The following is a 13,228-nucleotide window of genomic DNA, read 5'->3' on the forward strand; positions in this document are numbered from 1 at the left end:
TACATGGAAGATGAGAGACTCAGTGTGAGCCTGACCTGCTTCTGCACAATCACTTTCTCAGATAACAACGTCAGTCATCGGGGGAAGAATCCACTGAATAAAAGAAAATGCAGCCTCCACAGCAAACAGACAGACATTGTGCAGTGCAAATATTTTGTGGATGTCATCCAATGTTCTGCACAGCACATCAAGTGTTCTGTATCGCTGCCCGTTTCGAACTGATTCACACAACCACTTTTCCCAGCAGCCACACTGGTGTGCTTTAAAATCCATGTGAAGCCACCACCATATGCAGGATCCAGGTTTGGGACACCACTGCAGTGGCAAGTCAAATTTAGTCAAATGCTGAATTCCACACATGGTGGTGGACTCTGGCTTGCTATGGTTCGGAAGCCATCACGTGTGAGATTTTTATATAGTTATCACGTAATGAAGTGGCTGTGTGAGCAGACTCTCAATGAACTTTGGAAAATAAAGAAGAAAGAGCAAAAGGCTCTCAGGTTCTTTTAGTGTACTGCAAACATGCCAGCAACGGAAGTTGGAGAAGCATAGTCTATTAACAAGGACTTCTGTGTACAGACAGCACCACATTTAAGACTGGTGTAATCCCATCAAATCACAAGGTTCCACCAAGGATGGAAAAATTAATCCAATCACTAAAGGTTTTCCTATGAGGCTTCGGTAGGTGCTTTTAAGTTTCAGACGAAAACCATTTACAAAACAGCATCAACACACTGATGCCATTACCTCCAAACCATCCTTTTAATCAGGAAGATAACAGTGAACTGTTAAGTATGTCAGCAATAGAGGCCCCACCCCCCAAGCAGTCACTGATATTTTTGTTACGCTTTGAATATCATTTGTGCCTTTCTAATGCCAGAAACCATTTAGCTGTTTGTGTTAATGCAATACAAAAAAAAAAGCAAGTTTAAGGTCTGCATTGCAAATGTATAAAATTACTATTGTCTGCTGTGAGGGCATAGAAATCCAATAATCAGAAAGCCCACGAAGGGTGTTTTCAGTTATAAAAGAAAGACGGTCTTGAGGTAAAAAGAGAGCAGGCTGACAACTAAGATGCTTTCTGCTGCAGCATGACATGCAGTAATGGACAGATGGGTGAGAGAGGACGTGTCTCCCCCACGTTAAGTGCAACACTACACGCTTTAATAACACTATCATTGCAGAGGTCATGCTGTGGTAGCATTAGACTTCCAAGAAGGTTGGCACTGTAAGTTGAATGCAGTTGGTTACCAGGCGTAAAAAGGCAAAATGTGAACCACATAGGGTAAATCCTCAAAGCTATTTCAAGTCTTCGGGTGGCACAGTTGCAATAAGGACAGAGGAAGGAGACCATCCACTCCATTCTGATAATATACCGTCCTTGAACATCAGATTCTTGGCAGGAAGTGGGATGCCTGTGTCTGCAGTGGCTGGATGCGAAAGTAAACCTGAAGTAGAAGAAGAGGAGAAGCTGGCTTCTGAAAGTAATTCCACAGTTGAAATGCTTTCCTAAGGAAGAAAAAGAGAAATGTGCTTCAGTAGGGTTACTGGCTGGCATTCATTTTTAGCGAACAACTCACTCATAGTCCCACCCTGTGGACTAGCTAGTGCAGATCTCTGTGATAATCTTGCACAAGCGATCGAAGGGAGTTGAAACTGCTGGCAATTTCTGTATGGCTGCTCATAAGCATCTGGCTGGCCACTGTGAGAACAGGATGCTGGACTACATGGGCCACTGGCCTGATCCAGCAGCCTCCTCTTATGTTCTTAATTTTGATGCACCAAGGTTTTGGAGAGGTGAAGCAGGGGTTTGTGAGTATCCACAAATGTAGTGTGTCTTGATCTCTATTTTATACTGACCCAACTTCCCCTCTTTGATGGCCGAAGGACCCAGCCCACTGCACATTCTTTCCCTTTTCCTTCCCACTCTCTGCCCTCCTGCTAAGCCCATATGGAGCAGACAGTGGAGCTGTGACACTTGGACAGATACTGAGCCCTATAATATCAAGAAGGGTCATCTGAAGCTAGGATCCAGCAACTGCTATATGACCACTGTTATGCCAATAGAGATTGACAGCCTTCAGAGGGACCAGGCAAGCAGACTGGCAAAGAGAGAGAGAATAAAACTGTGGGTGCAAGTCTGTCAGAAAAGAGGTTTGATGACAACAATAGCCCTGATGCCATTTAGGTAGTTGACTATGAAGTCAATCCCACAGCATATAGTATGGAGAAGACGACCACAGAACCAGACAGATGATTTTCTCCTCGGTCTTACTCAACAGCACCCTTTGGCATTACACCAAAGTTAAGAAGAACATAGAGAAACAAAAGTTAAACCATTAGGATGCAATTAAGTAATGTCGAAAAGGAACTTCTAGGTATAAATATTAACCCAAATGAAAGTGTGTGATTAAAAAAATATATTTACCTGGAATGAATGAACAAAGCTAAGGACCTGGAGGGACAGTTTTCTACTGGAATGTAACAGTTTTTGAAGGCTGCCAAAAGATTGGGGGGAAAAGTCATATAAGTGGTTTAAGGGATCAACGTGCATGCTGAACAAATACTAATTTCTTCACTTTTACCTCTGCCAATGATATGTAAGCAAACAGGGTAATCAAAAAAAGTCCTCACCTCTCTCTGCTACACAGTCCGTGGCTTGCAATTTTTCGGCAGACTTTGCGGTTTAATTCAGAGCTGAAGAGTGGGATTCCAAAGCACAGCTCCAGGGGGACCCATTCCTGTTCTGTTGTGGGAGCTGTAAAGATACAGAGAAGAGACAATGTGGAATTTGGATTACAACTCTCATCAGCCACAGCCAGTACCGTCTGCCTGGTAAACAAAATACACCCTGTTTTTAAAATATTACCTTCAGGACTTTGCTTAGCTGCAGAATCCATGGCTGGCTCTTCAATGACCATTTCAAATGATTCTGTGCTCCCATTCACATCTGAGCCCAGTGCCAGCTCTGGCTCACCTTACAGGAAAAGAAACAGTTGTTTAAGGTATACTCGTGAGCCACCCGTTTACGATCCAACAACTCTGAGCAGAATGCACCGTTGGACACAAGGAATTCACCCTCCTTTTCTCCCCATTACAGCCACCTGTGCACCCTCAAAATACTCTGGAGAGCCCCTCAAGTCCATTCCACTTGTGCACAGACAGTGTTGGATATAATCTTATGACTTTATCCCCTGTACACCCATATTCCCAATTGCTTTTCCAAGACGAAAATTCAACGATGAGATAGATGTCTATGCATGCACAGGACTGTTCCCCTCCCACAAAACAGAATAGAAAGACCCCCCCTCCCAAGGTATGAGGCTCTGGAATCTGGCCTCTTGGCTGCATACTTCCTAGCAGATGCTCAGCACAGCTTGCTTCCATTTCACTGCCTTTCACTGTGTACAAGGACTCACACAAACCCAAATGTTATAACCAAATCCGACAACCAAGATTTATTGTTGACCAACCTTTTCCATCAGAAGCATCACTCAGTTTTCTGTTTACATGGTGACTGAAAGGGTTCAACATAGTTATGTAGCCGCAGAAGTGCTGCAAATCCATCCTTTCCCTTAATATCCTCAATGCTTTATGAACACCCATGTTGAGACGAGAAAAATCTAAACACAAACCCCAAAACTGTCATATCAAATGACCACATTATTACAGTAAACAAACAAAAACTAAGGATCAACATCTAAGATTAGCACTTTGCACCATTTTCACCACCAGGTTTTAAACGTTAGAGATTGCAGTGGCAGAAGAATCTAGGAACAGAGTTATTAGTTGTGTTTTTACTTTCACATAAAGGAGGAAGACACTGTAGAACAATGCAAAAGAGTTAGAAAAAGGTTTCATGAATGATTCTTAACTGACAGCAATTCTTAGTCCTGCTTTACAGGGATTTTTGGATGTACGTTTTCATCTTGTTTAGTTATATTATTTCTTCAAAAATGTACAACCAAATCATCATTAAAAAAGAATTCTTGTAGGTAGGGATTAAATTCTCCTAGCATCGAAGTCTGACACCCTCTGAGCCAAAATCCAAGAGGAGGTCCATAGCTCAATGGTAGAGCACATGCTTTGCTTGGAGAAGGCCTCAGATTAAATCCCTGGCATCTTTAGTTAAAAGAGGATCAGTTGCATGTGATGTGAAAGATCTCTGCCCAATATGGTGGAAACTTTTCCCCTTGTTACCCTTTAATATAACCTTGCTACTGCGAGCAGCAAGATGCAGCTTTGAGGATTTAATTATACACAAATTGTGTCTGAACAGATAATTCTTGTAAACAAACATAGTTACCTCCTTGCAGCTCCGTTTCATCGAATGGAAATGGCATATGGACAGTTTCCCCCATGCCGTGCATACCATGTCCCTAAACACCAAGGTAAGAGTTAAGGCACAAAATCCACATCATTGTGAAAACCTTCAGCTTTTCATTTTTGAAGATGTTTAGCCCTCACTGTGACACAGAAATGTCTCACCAAGATATATTTGTCCCTGATTTCTAAGCTGGTTTCAACTCTTCAAAAAGGGCTTGTGTCTGAATATTTCATATTTGAATATTTCAAGGTGTCTTGCCCTGGCCGTGGGCTTCAAATATTTTAGGGTCAGTATCAAGGAGAACAATGAGGCAGACTCATGGTTTACTCACAAAGGAGAAAGCTTTAACTGGGTACATATCAGGCATGCCTACCCAGTGGAACAGACTCAAGGTCCCTCGCAGAGAGGCGTTGAGGTCTGAAACCCGAGCTGGGCTACATGGGCATCTTTTATAGAGAAAATCTTGGCAAGGCAAAGCGGTGACGGAATACATCATTAGCCGCTATCTTACATCAAATCATTGCATCTTGACAGAGTACATCATTAATCAGACTATATCACCACTAGTCATCAAAGCTATCTATGATTAATAGAGTTCATGCCATCATCTTACTCTCTTTGTAGTATCAGAACCCCTTGATGTAGGGTGTCAAGGCAATTGATGGATTGCCCTGCCTACGTGCAGGTACACTGTTCCGGTGTAAACAGGCCATCTTGACCTCTCTATGCCACTCTCTCCACGGCACGTGCCCTACTGTTAATCAGCATGTGCAGCCCATCCTTGGCACATCCAGCTCATTAAAGCTAGCTGGACACTCCAGAGGTTTTGGACTACAACACCCTTCATGCCTGACCATGAGCCATGCTGTCCATGGCAGATGGAGTCCAACAACATCTGGAGGTCACCAGGCTGGGGAAGCCTAGTCTAACCCTTTCTAAAAATTATCTTAAGTCACAAGCCAGTATCACACCCTGTGGATGTCAACCTCCGTAAGTTAATTATAAACGCTTTAAGTAAGAAACTACATTAAGTGAACCATCTTACAGCCACTGCTGGGCATCTGTATATTTCGCAAACAAGCTTTCATGCTCGCTCATTTCTCCCCTCCCCCACATCCCTTGAAACCCGCTGCTTCAGCAGAAGTATCAGAACTGTCAGTGACATTGGATCATTTTGACAGATGTGTTCCATACCTGAATAAGAACAGCGGAATGGGTTAAAGCATCATTCAGCATGGTGAGCACGTTTGAAGTTGGGACTATTCCTGGGTCATGCCCCCAAGATGTTATTAATAAGCGGTCATAACCCTAGGAAGCAGAAGCGAAGACACAGAGGTCAGATTAAGACTGAGATGTCTATAGTGTTCCTGCAAGAGAACTGTCTTGTGAAGAAGTGCTGTCTATATCCATCTGTAAATTTTGTTACCCAAGCTCTTGTCAGCCTTACCAGCTGAGTTAAAAGGGATTCCTTTTCCTGTCTGATAGTATAATATCCCAAAACGTATTTGTACAAGACGAAAGCTTTAAACAATCTAGAAAGAAACCGTTTATCCAAATCCTATTTATATTCATATACCTACACGTCCGCTTTTCAATTAATTTGGAGAAAAGGTGTTATCAACAGACATACTGGTCTGTATTACCTATTAATAGTGTAACACAGGAATGAGGGACCTGTGGCCCTCTGGATGTTTTTGGACTACAATACCTATTGGCCAAGCTGGCTGGGGCTGATGGAAGCTGGGAATCCATCAGCATCTAGAGGGCCACAGGCTCCCTACCCCTGCTCTAACAGATTGATTCAGTTAATTCTGAAGGAACAGTATGGATATAAAAAAATAACCTATCCCACACATAAACAAACAAAAGTTAAAAGCAGAAAAGTTAAAAAGAGGACTCTCATTTTGAAATTATCTGAATTTAATGAATTCTAGAGTTTGTGTTGCTCAGTAAAGTTTGTTAAGGTCAATTAAATGTATCTGTTTATTATCCAAAACACTAATCTGAACCTGAAGAGAAAGATAGCTAAAGGCCTCTACCCCAGAATCAAGATTCCCTACATTTCCAGGTCTAGCAACTTGTTTTGCTCAAACCAACACTTTCAGCCTGTGTGCGTAAAGGCAGAAGGAGCAACAACTTCAGAATCAATGCCACTACAGAAGATTATTATAATTATTTATTACATTTATCAGTTGCTTTATAAAAAGAAAAACAACTTGACAAGATGAAATGCACCTGGGTAAACAGGAATGTCTTAGCCTGGTGCCTAAAGACGAGCAAGGAGGGTACCAGGCGTGCCTCCCTAGGGAGAGCTTGTTGCCTCCAAATACATAATGCCTACCTGAAATATATCTGGAAGTTTTCGAAGTCTTGTTCCTTTAGATAACAAAAGGGATGGAGGCCCTTGCCTAGTAATATGATAAATGTAGAGCTTGAACCATACTGAACTAACTTCTGGAATAGCTGGTCCAATATGCTGCGGAAAGATTAAAAAGACATCTGAAGTAATAACTGCCACTGAAGGAAGACTGAAACACACAATACTATTTCTAAGCTTGACTGGCAGTAAGAGAGCTTCTATCAGATCCTGCAGTTTCCCTCCTGACTAATATTGGAATGGAAATGCTTCAAGTCGATCCCGACATACGGCGACCCTATGAATAGGGTTTTCATGGTAAGCAGTATTCAGAGGGGGTTTACCATTGCCTTCCTCTGAGGCCGAGAGGCAGTGACTGGCCCAAGGTCACCCAGTGAGCTTCATGACTATGTGGGGATTCAAACCCTGGTCTCCCAGGTCGTAGTCCAACACCTTAACCACTACACCACACTGTCTCAGAAAAGCAGCTTCAAATATGGGGAGCACAGTCACCAGTGGAATCTATACTATGTCAGAGGGCTTCATTGCTTCCACTGAGCAGTGCGGAAGTGTGGCAACTTAAAAGTCCTGGGAACAGTTACAAGATCAGTCTTCCAACCAACTAGGCTTACTAAGAAGCTAGCACTGCCATGCTAAATGGTTGCAAAAGTCATTTGATTACATTTTTAGAAATTTGCTCATTGCTTGATTTTCACCTTGATTATTTGGTCCAGGCCAAATTCATGAGGTGGCTTATAACAAAGAAAATAGCAGCTACCCTACACACTAGAATCAAACATAAGAAGCCAAAACTTAAGAAGCTGCTTTTTACCAGGTCAGACCATTGCCCATATAGCATCATATTGTCTGGAAGAGGGACCTCAGGATCTCAGGCAAAGGCCTTTCCCATCGCCTGCTATTTGATCTTTCCAACTTGAGACTGTATCAGGGATTGAACCTGGTACTTTCTACATGTAAAGACCCCCCTCTCTTATAAAATATATGTGTACGAGATGTTAAAAACTGAAACAAGGATTAAAAGTCACAGCAGCATTAAAAGCCGTAAAACAATTTTGTCCTGTGGAACACTTTGTTGACATTAAGGTTGCAATCCTAACGCCTGGCCGGCAGTGGCGGGACTTGAGGGAGTGGTGCAGCCACTGCTGCATCACAGAGGCCTGGGCAGAAGGGGAGGGAGCAGGGAAAAAATGTCCCTGTGAAGGTCCTGCTCCACCCCACCCCCCAGAATGTCCCATCTGGCTGGAAGTAGCTCCCACTGGGGTGCTCATTGCTGGTAGGACAGAGCTGAGCCAAGGGAGATCTCTGCCATATCCAAACCTTCTCCAGCATGGCAGACTGGATGTCTGGGAGTGCTCTGTACAGCATACAGTATCTTCTATTTTTAAAGAAAAGCCTTTTTATATTCTTGCAACGCCTTCATTATGACTGTACAGTTTTAATACCTGCTGTCACTCTGGCACCTTTTGACTATCCTTCTGTTTGGAACGAAATTCAGTGTAAAATGTTTATAAGAATAAAAATTATTGCACACTGTTTTTTAAAATTGTTGGGAGCAGCCTTGCAGGCCTTGTTAAAAAGCAGGAAAAACAAAAGCAAAACGAAACAAGGCTTCAATCCTATCAAGGTTCCATTGGTGGGAGCATCCCATGAGCAGAGGTCCCCTAGCAGGATGCTCCCGTCAGTGGAAAGGGGCGGCCTTTTCCCCTGACTGGGGAAGGGGCATAGAACACATGCTTTGCGGGCATGAGGTTCAATCCCTGGTGTCTCCAGGAAGGGCTGGGAATGCCTGGAACTCTGAAGCAACATTGCCAGTCGGTGTAAGGCAGCTTCCTTGGATCTTTTTCCCCTGCAGCACTTTTTGCCCCTTGAAAATCTGCTACGGAGGGGCTAGGAGACACTATGAAATAACAAAAATGCTGCTCTGGCCCTGTGGCTCCAGGGGCAGCCTCTGCTGGATCCCAGGTCCCTCTGTGAACAGAAGGAGCCCTTCCATTTGCAGAGGGCTAGTTAGGATAAAGCCATGTAAACCAGTAAAGTCAACTGTCTTGAGGGAAAGCAGCAGACACAAATAAAGAAAGTATCCACGCTGCTAACTGAAAGTCTGGTGTAGATGCCAAACGCAAAGAGTGACACAGGAAGCAACCCTCCCATTCCATTAACGGATTCGCTTGAGGAGGTCTCTTGTTACCTGGGGAGTACAGCTGCTGATGGGTCGAATTTCATTAGTGAGAGGCGCCATGGAGACCAGCAGCGTGTAGTTTTTGTTCAAAACTCGGCTGCACGTTGCAGGGTCCAAGCCAAGCAAGCTTTCACAGCGCAGTAAATCCAGAGGGAAACCTACATCAACAATGTCAGAGACACTTGGAATACAGATAGAGAACAAACATAATACAACTGAAAGGGGTACAGGGAAGGGGGAGGAAAAATATCAATTTAGACGGTCTCTTCCCTTTCTAGATACTTACATTTCAACGTAATGACAGCCTTTCCCAACCTTTGGATGTTGCTGGACTACAACTCCCATCAGCCCCAGCCAGCGTAGCCCATGGTCAGGAATGATGGGAACTGATAGTCCAGCAACCAGCATTTGGGGACCCAAAGGTTGGGAAAGGCTGACTTAAAAGATGCTATTAGCTAGGGGCACCAGTTTTGAGCATACTACCAGCAACATGGAACATTAAGTGTCAAAAAGGAAGCAACAGCTGGGAACCAAAGAGCTACTTTAAGTAGATCCAGTGGAATTTTTCACTTTGTCCTCCTTTGAACAGCAGACTCCCCTCCCATAATCACAAACTGCTTTTGAAAACTACACCCGCTTCAAAAGGGTGTTTGACAGTGGGACACAGAGGAGACTACTGTTCAAGAAACATTCATACAAACTCTCCTTTGTATTAGATTTTCTTGAACACAGCTCACTCACTGTGTAGTTCTTTGGATTCCAGCCATAGGTTTTATTTCCCCAGAAAAGGGCAATCAAAATGGTCAAGGGGCTAGAGCAACTCCCTTATGAAGAAAGGTTACAACGTTGGGGATTTTCAGTTGTGGAAGAAATAATAAAATAAGAAAGATAAGGAGGCATGATAAGAGCTGTATGAAATCATGCACTGTATGAAAAACTAGACAGAGAGAAAATTCTCTTACACAGATAATATTCGGGGTCATCCAATGATGCTGAACACTGGGAGATTAAGGGCAGACAAACAGGAAGTTCTTCTTCACCCAGTGCATAGCTAAACTATGGAACGTGCTACCATAAAGTGTAGTGATGGACAAAAGCTTGGATGGCTTTAACAGAGGATAAGCCATATTCGTGGAGGATAAAGCTACCATTAGCTATTAGCCATAATGGCTATGTTCCACCTCCACAGTAAGAGGCAGTATTCCTCTTCCTCTGAATACCAGTTGCTGGGAATCACAAGTGGGGACAGCTGCTGTTGCATTCTGGTTCTGCTTGTGCGCTTCCCATTGGGGCATCTGGTTGGCTACTGTAAGAACAGGATGCTGGCCTGGATGGGCCTTTGACCTGATCCAACAGGGCTGCTCTTACACGCTGGTCGCTATAAATCCCTTTTTGAATAGGATGTTTGAATCTACAGCACCAGGTTTTTTCAGGTTTGGCCATTTAAACCAGAGTGATCATTCAAGAACACCATCCACTATTTAGACTACTCAAGTCTAAAAAGATAAATGTCTATGTGAAAGGTTAAGCTTCGCCAGGGGCACAAAGCAACTGTGCAAGGTCAACTTCAAAAAATCAACTATATAAGCAACTAGAAGCTACTTTTTTTTTTAACCCACAGTTATGGATATTGCTTGTTTAAGCAAACTTTTATTGTGAAAAAAAAGTTCACTTCATGTCCTATTCCTGTAATCCTCTTAAATGATCAAAAGATACTCTATCCACTGATAAAGTTAACTAGAAATGAAAAAAGCCCTAGATAACCGGGGTTCATTCTCTGTATCTTTTTTGTTCTATGTGCACTTTTAAAAGATTCCCCCAGGATTCTCAACTGGGACTTAGGTGATGGTAGATACAGCTGAATGTTTTAAACGGGAAAAACTTATGGAGAAAAATTAATTCTTTCCCCATTAAAAAAAATTAACTTGCGAGACATACAAACTATGTACAACCTTGCAGGAAAATTATGGTTACCAGGATTTATGAAACTGCATCTGGAGGAAAATAAGTGGTTACAGTTAAAGGGAATTACTGGTGCCACATTCTCCCAAAACAACACGGCTCTGGCCAAAAAGATTGTGTAGGGCTGGCTCAAGACACTGCATAGCCCAATACAGTTATAGTGCATGAATTTGAGATGTATATCCAAGCATCCTGTGATGTCCTAATGGATTCCCAGGGTATATCTTGCAGATTACATGGGAGACATGTTATCCCAAGTGACTTTTTGAGTTACTGGTGCAGCTGGACCAGGAGAGAGAGATCGGGGTGGGGAGTGAGTGAGTAGTAACAGGTAGTTGCAAGATGGAATGCAAAGGATCCAAAAGATCCTAGATGTGCTAGCTGGGGTGAAAAGTAGTGGCAGGTTGCTATCCTCCGATGGTGGAAATAGGTAGGTCTCATAGAAAGATACCAAAACAACATTTTCCCCAATGTGAATGTCATAACTAACTCTTAAAACTTTAATGCAAATACTGCGCGCTTAGAGCATTTTTGCATAAATTAATGTACTCTTTTCATGCTTTGGATAATGCTTTCCAGTATGTTCACCTGCAAATACTAGGTCTTGCACAGGTTTATAAATAAGTCAGGTTGATGTTATTTAATGAGATGACTTCTTTGTGGCCTGGATTCTTCCTGGCCTTCTATAGAGTGCATTTCTGACTACAGTATCTGCTGCAACATTAATACCCTACCAAGATGGCTGTTTTAGGTCTCTAATCATCTAACAATGAACAATGGAGCCCCTGTTCCCAAAGGTTATACTTGTAAGTACATATGTTTGAAACACTTTTTCAAAGTTGATGAATTCTGGCAAACACAGACATAAAGTGGGTAAACAGCTTTCTTCCAAATTAAAGATGTTTTCAATGTACCGTTATTGGGTTGCTCCGGCTGTGTAACTTGAGCCACCAGATCTTTGTTGTGTCTCAGAAACAGTATAGTATTTCGCAGGGTAAGGGCATGATCAAAGTATCTTTGTGCTTCTCCCTCTCCTGTGCTTTGGACCTAAATAAGGGAACAGAAATTGTACTTTTCATGAACTGTTTGTGCAAATACTATTGACACAGAAAATTGAATTAAGATATTACAAAACATTCCCAACTCAGTATTTATGAATGTGCAGCTGCTTTGATACTACAAAGGGAAAAAATATTTACATGTCAGATGAATAAGTGCTGTAACATTTTTAGTACTTGTGTTATTTTCCCCATTAAAAACAGAAGACAAACTTTTATCAGCATTTTATATAGCTTTGATAAACTGCTTGATACATCTCTGCAAGTCAGCTTTCTGTACGTGTAGCTATACATTTAGACACTGACATCCGATATGGAGTTTAAACCAATCTTTTGTTCGGCCTTACCTGAAGGAAAATGCGATTTGACAAACTGATCATACAACAGGTAATGACATATTTATTTTTCTGTAGTCTGAATGATCAGATGGAAGTAAATATTAAAAAGCTATGTCCTGAATGATAATTACTAAAGAAAAAAAAGGGGAAGAACAATACTTTACAGTTTCACAACCAGTGGGCTATGGGCTGGATCCAGCCCTTTAAGTGGTTTATGTGGCCTGTGATGCCTTGACCTAGTTTGCACTTTCGCTCATAGAGAAAAGAAACTTGTAAGAAGATATTCTGAAGGCTAATGTTCCATTACTCTTTCATATTTGTGAATGGACGCATGCTGTAACTGTGAAGCCTTTAATGCAAGACAGCACTGTGATGCGTCCTTCCCTGGCTCTCCCCGTCAGGTTCCTACCTGCTCGTGGTTACTGCCTGTCTCTAGGCACCACCAGGGACTCCACCAGTCCGGACCGCACTCTCTTATGGTTTCTCTCCCCGCTCTAGCACAGATCTCAACAGATCCCCCTGCTAGGCAACCACCAGTAACGTCCCAATACTAGTATTCCCAGAGACTCTGAATACTGGTATTGTTATTCTCTTCACCGCTGCCACCATTTGTTACAGTTCCCCTTCAGCCTTGGTCATTACCTTACCCTCCCTTCTGGTCTGTGAAACCCCAGCCAAAGATCAGGCCTTTGGTAAACCAAATTAAGTATTTATTACAGATAACAAAGCTAACAAGATTAACAAGATTTCTTCTTAAGGCACATAAGCATATGGTTTTACTCAATACTAATCCGAACTCCACCTCCCTCCTTCTTCACGCTCTCCTGGCAAAAAACTCTCTCAAACCCCACCAAGCAATCCACTCTTTCTCTTCTCCCCCCCCAGATTCCACTCTCACTCTTCCTTTTATACATTCAGCCATTTTAAACACTCAGCCAATCATCTCGCATTCTACTGCCCAGTCACTCCCCCTCCTCTTTCACTCCA

The 13,228-nt window shown here is 42.6% G+C and overlaps 1 protein-coding gene across 2 annotated transcripts in view; it reads right to left on the reverse strand.

Moving 5' to 3' along the window:
- Positions 1-738: 738 nt before the first annotated feature.
- Positions 739-13,228, reverse strand: part of FAM91A1 (family with sequence similarity 91 member A1) — a 42,153-nt gene continuing 29,663 nt past the window's right edge. For both annotated transcript variants that reach the window (XM_061606166.1, XM_061606156.1), the window contains exons 15-24: positions 11,760-11,892; positions 8,893-9,041; positions 6,669-6,803; positions 5,522-5,635; positions 4,307-4,379; positions 3,474-3,623; positions 2,870-2,977; positions 2,635-2,758; positions 2,429-2,498; positions 739-1,509 (exon numbers count right to left, since the gene is read on the reverse strand). In XM_061606166.1, the coding sequence (XP_061462150.1) occupies positions 1,300-1,509; positions 2,429-2,498; positions 2,635-2,758; positions 2,870-2,977; positions 3,474-3,623; positions 4,307-4,379; positions 5,522-5,635; positions 6,669-6,803; positions 8,893-9,041; positions 11,760-11,892 (1,266 nt within the window). In that variant the 3' untranslated portion in view covers positions 739-1,299. The remainder of the gene's footprint in view (positions 1,510-2,428; positions 2,499-2,634; positions 2,759-2,869; positions 2,978-3,473; positions 3,624-4,306; positions 4,380-5,521; positions 5,636-6,668; positions 6,804-8,892; positions 9,042-11,759; positions 11,893-13,228) is intronic.

Source organism: Rhineura floridana, chromosome 1, assembly GCF_030035675.1.
Source record: "Rhineura floridana isolate rRhiFlo1 chromosome 1, rRhiFlo1.hap2, whole genome shotgun sequence".
NCBI classification, from domain to species: Eukaryota; Metazoa; Chordata; class Lepidosauria; order Squamata; family Rhineuridae; genus Rhineura; species Rhineura floridana.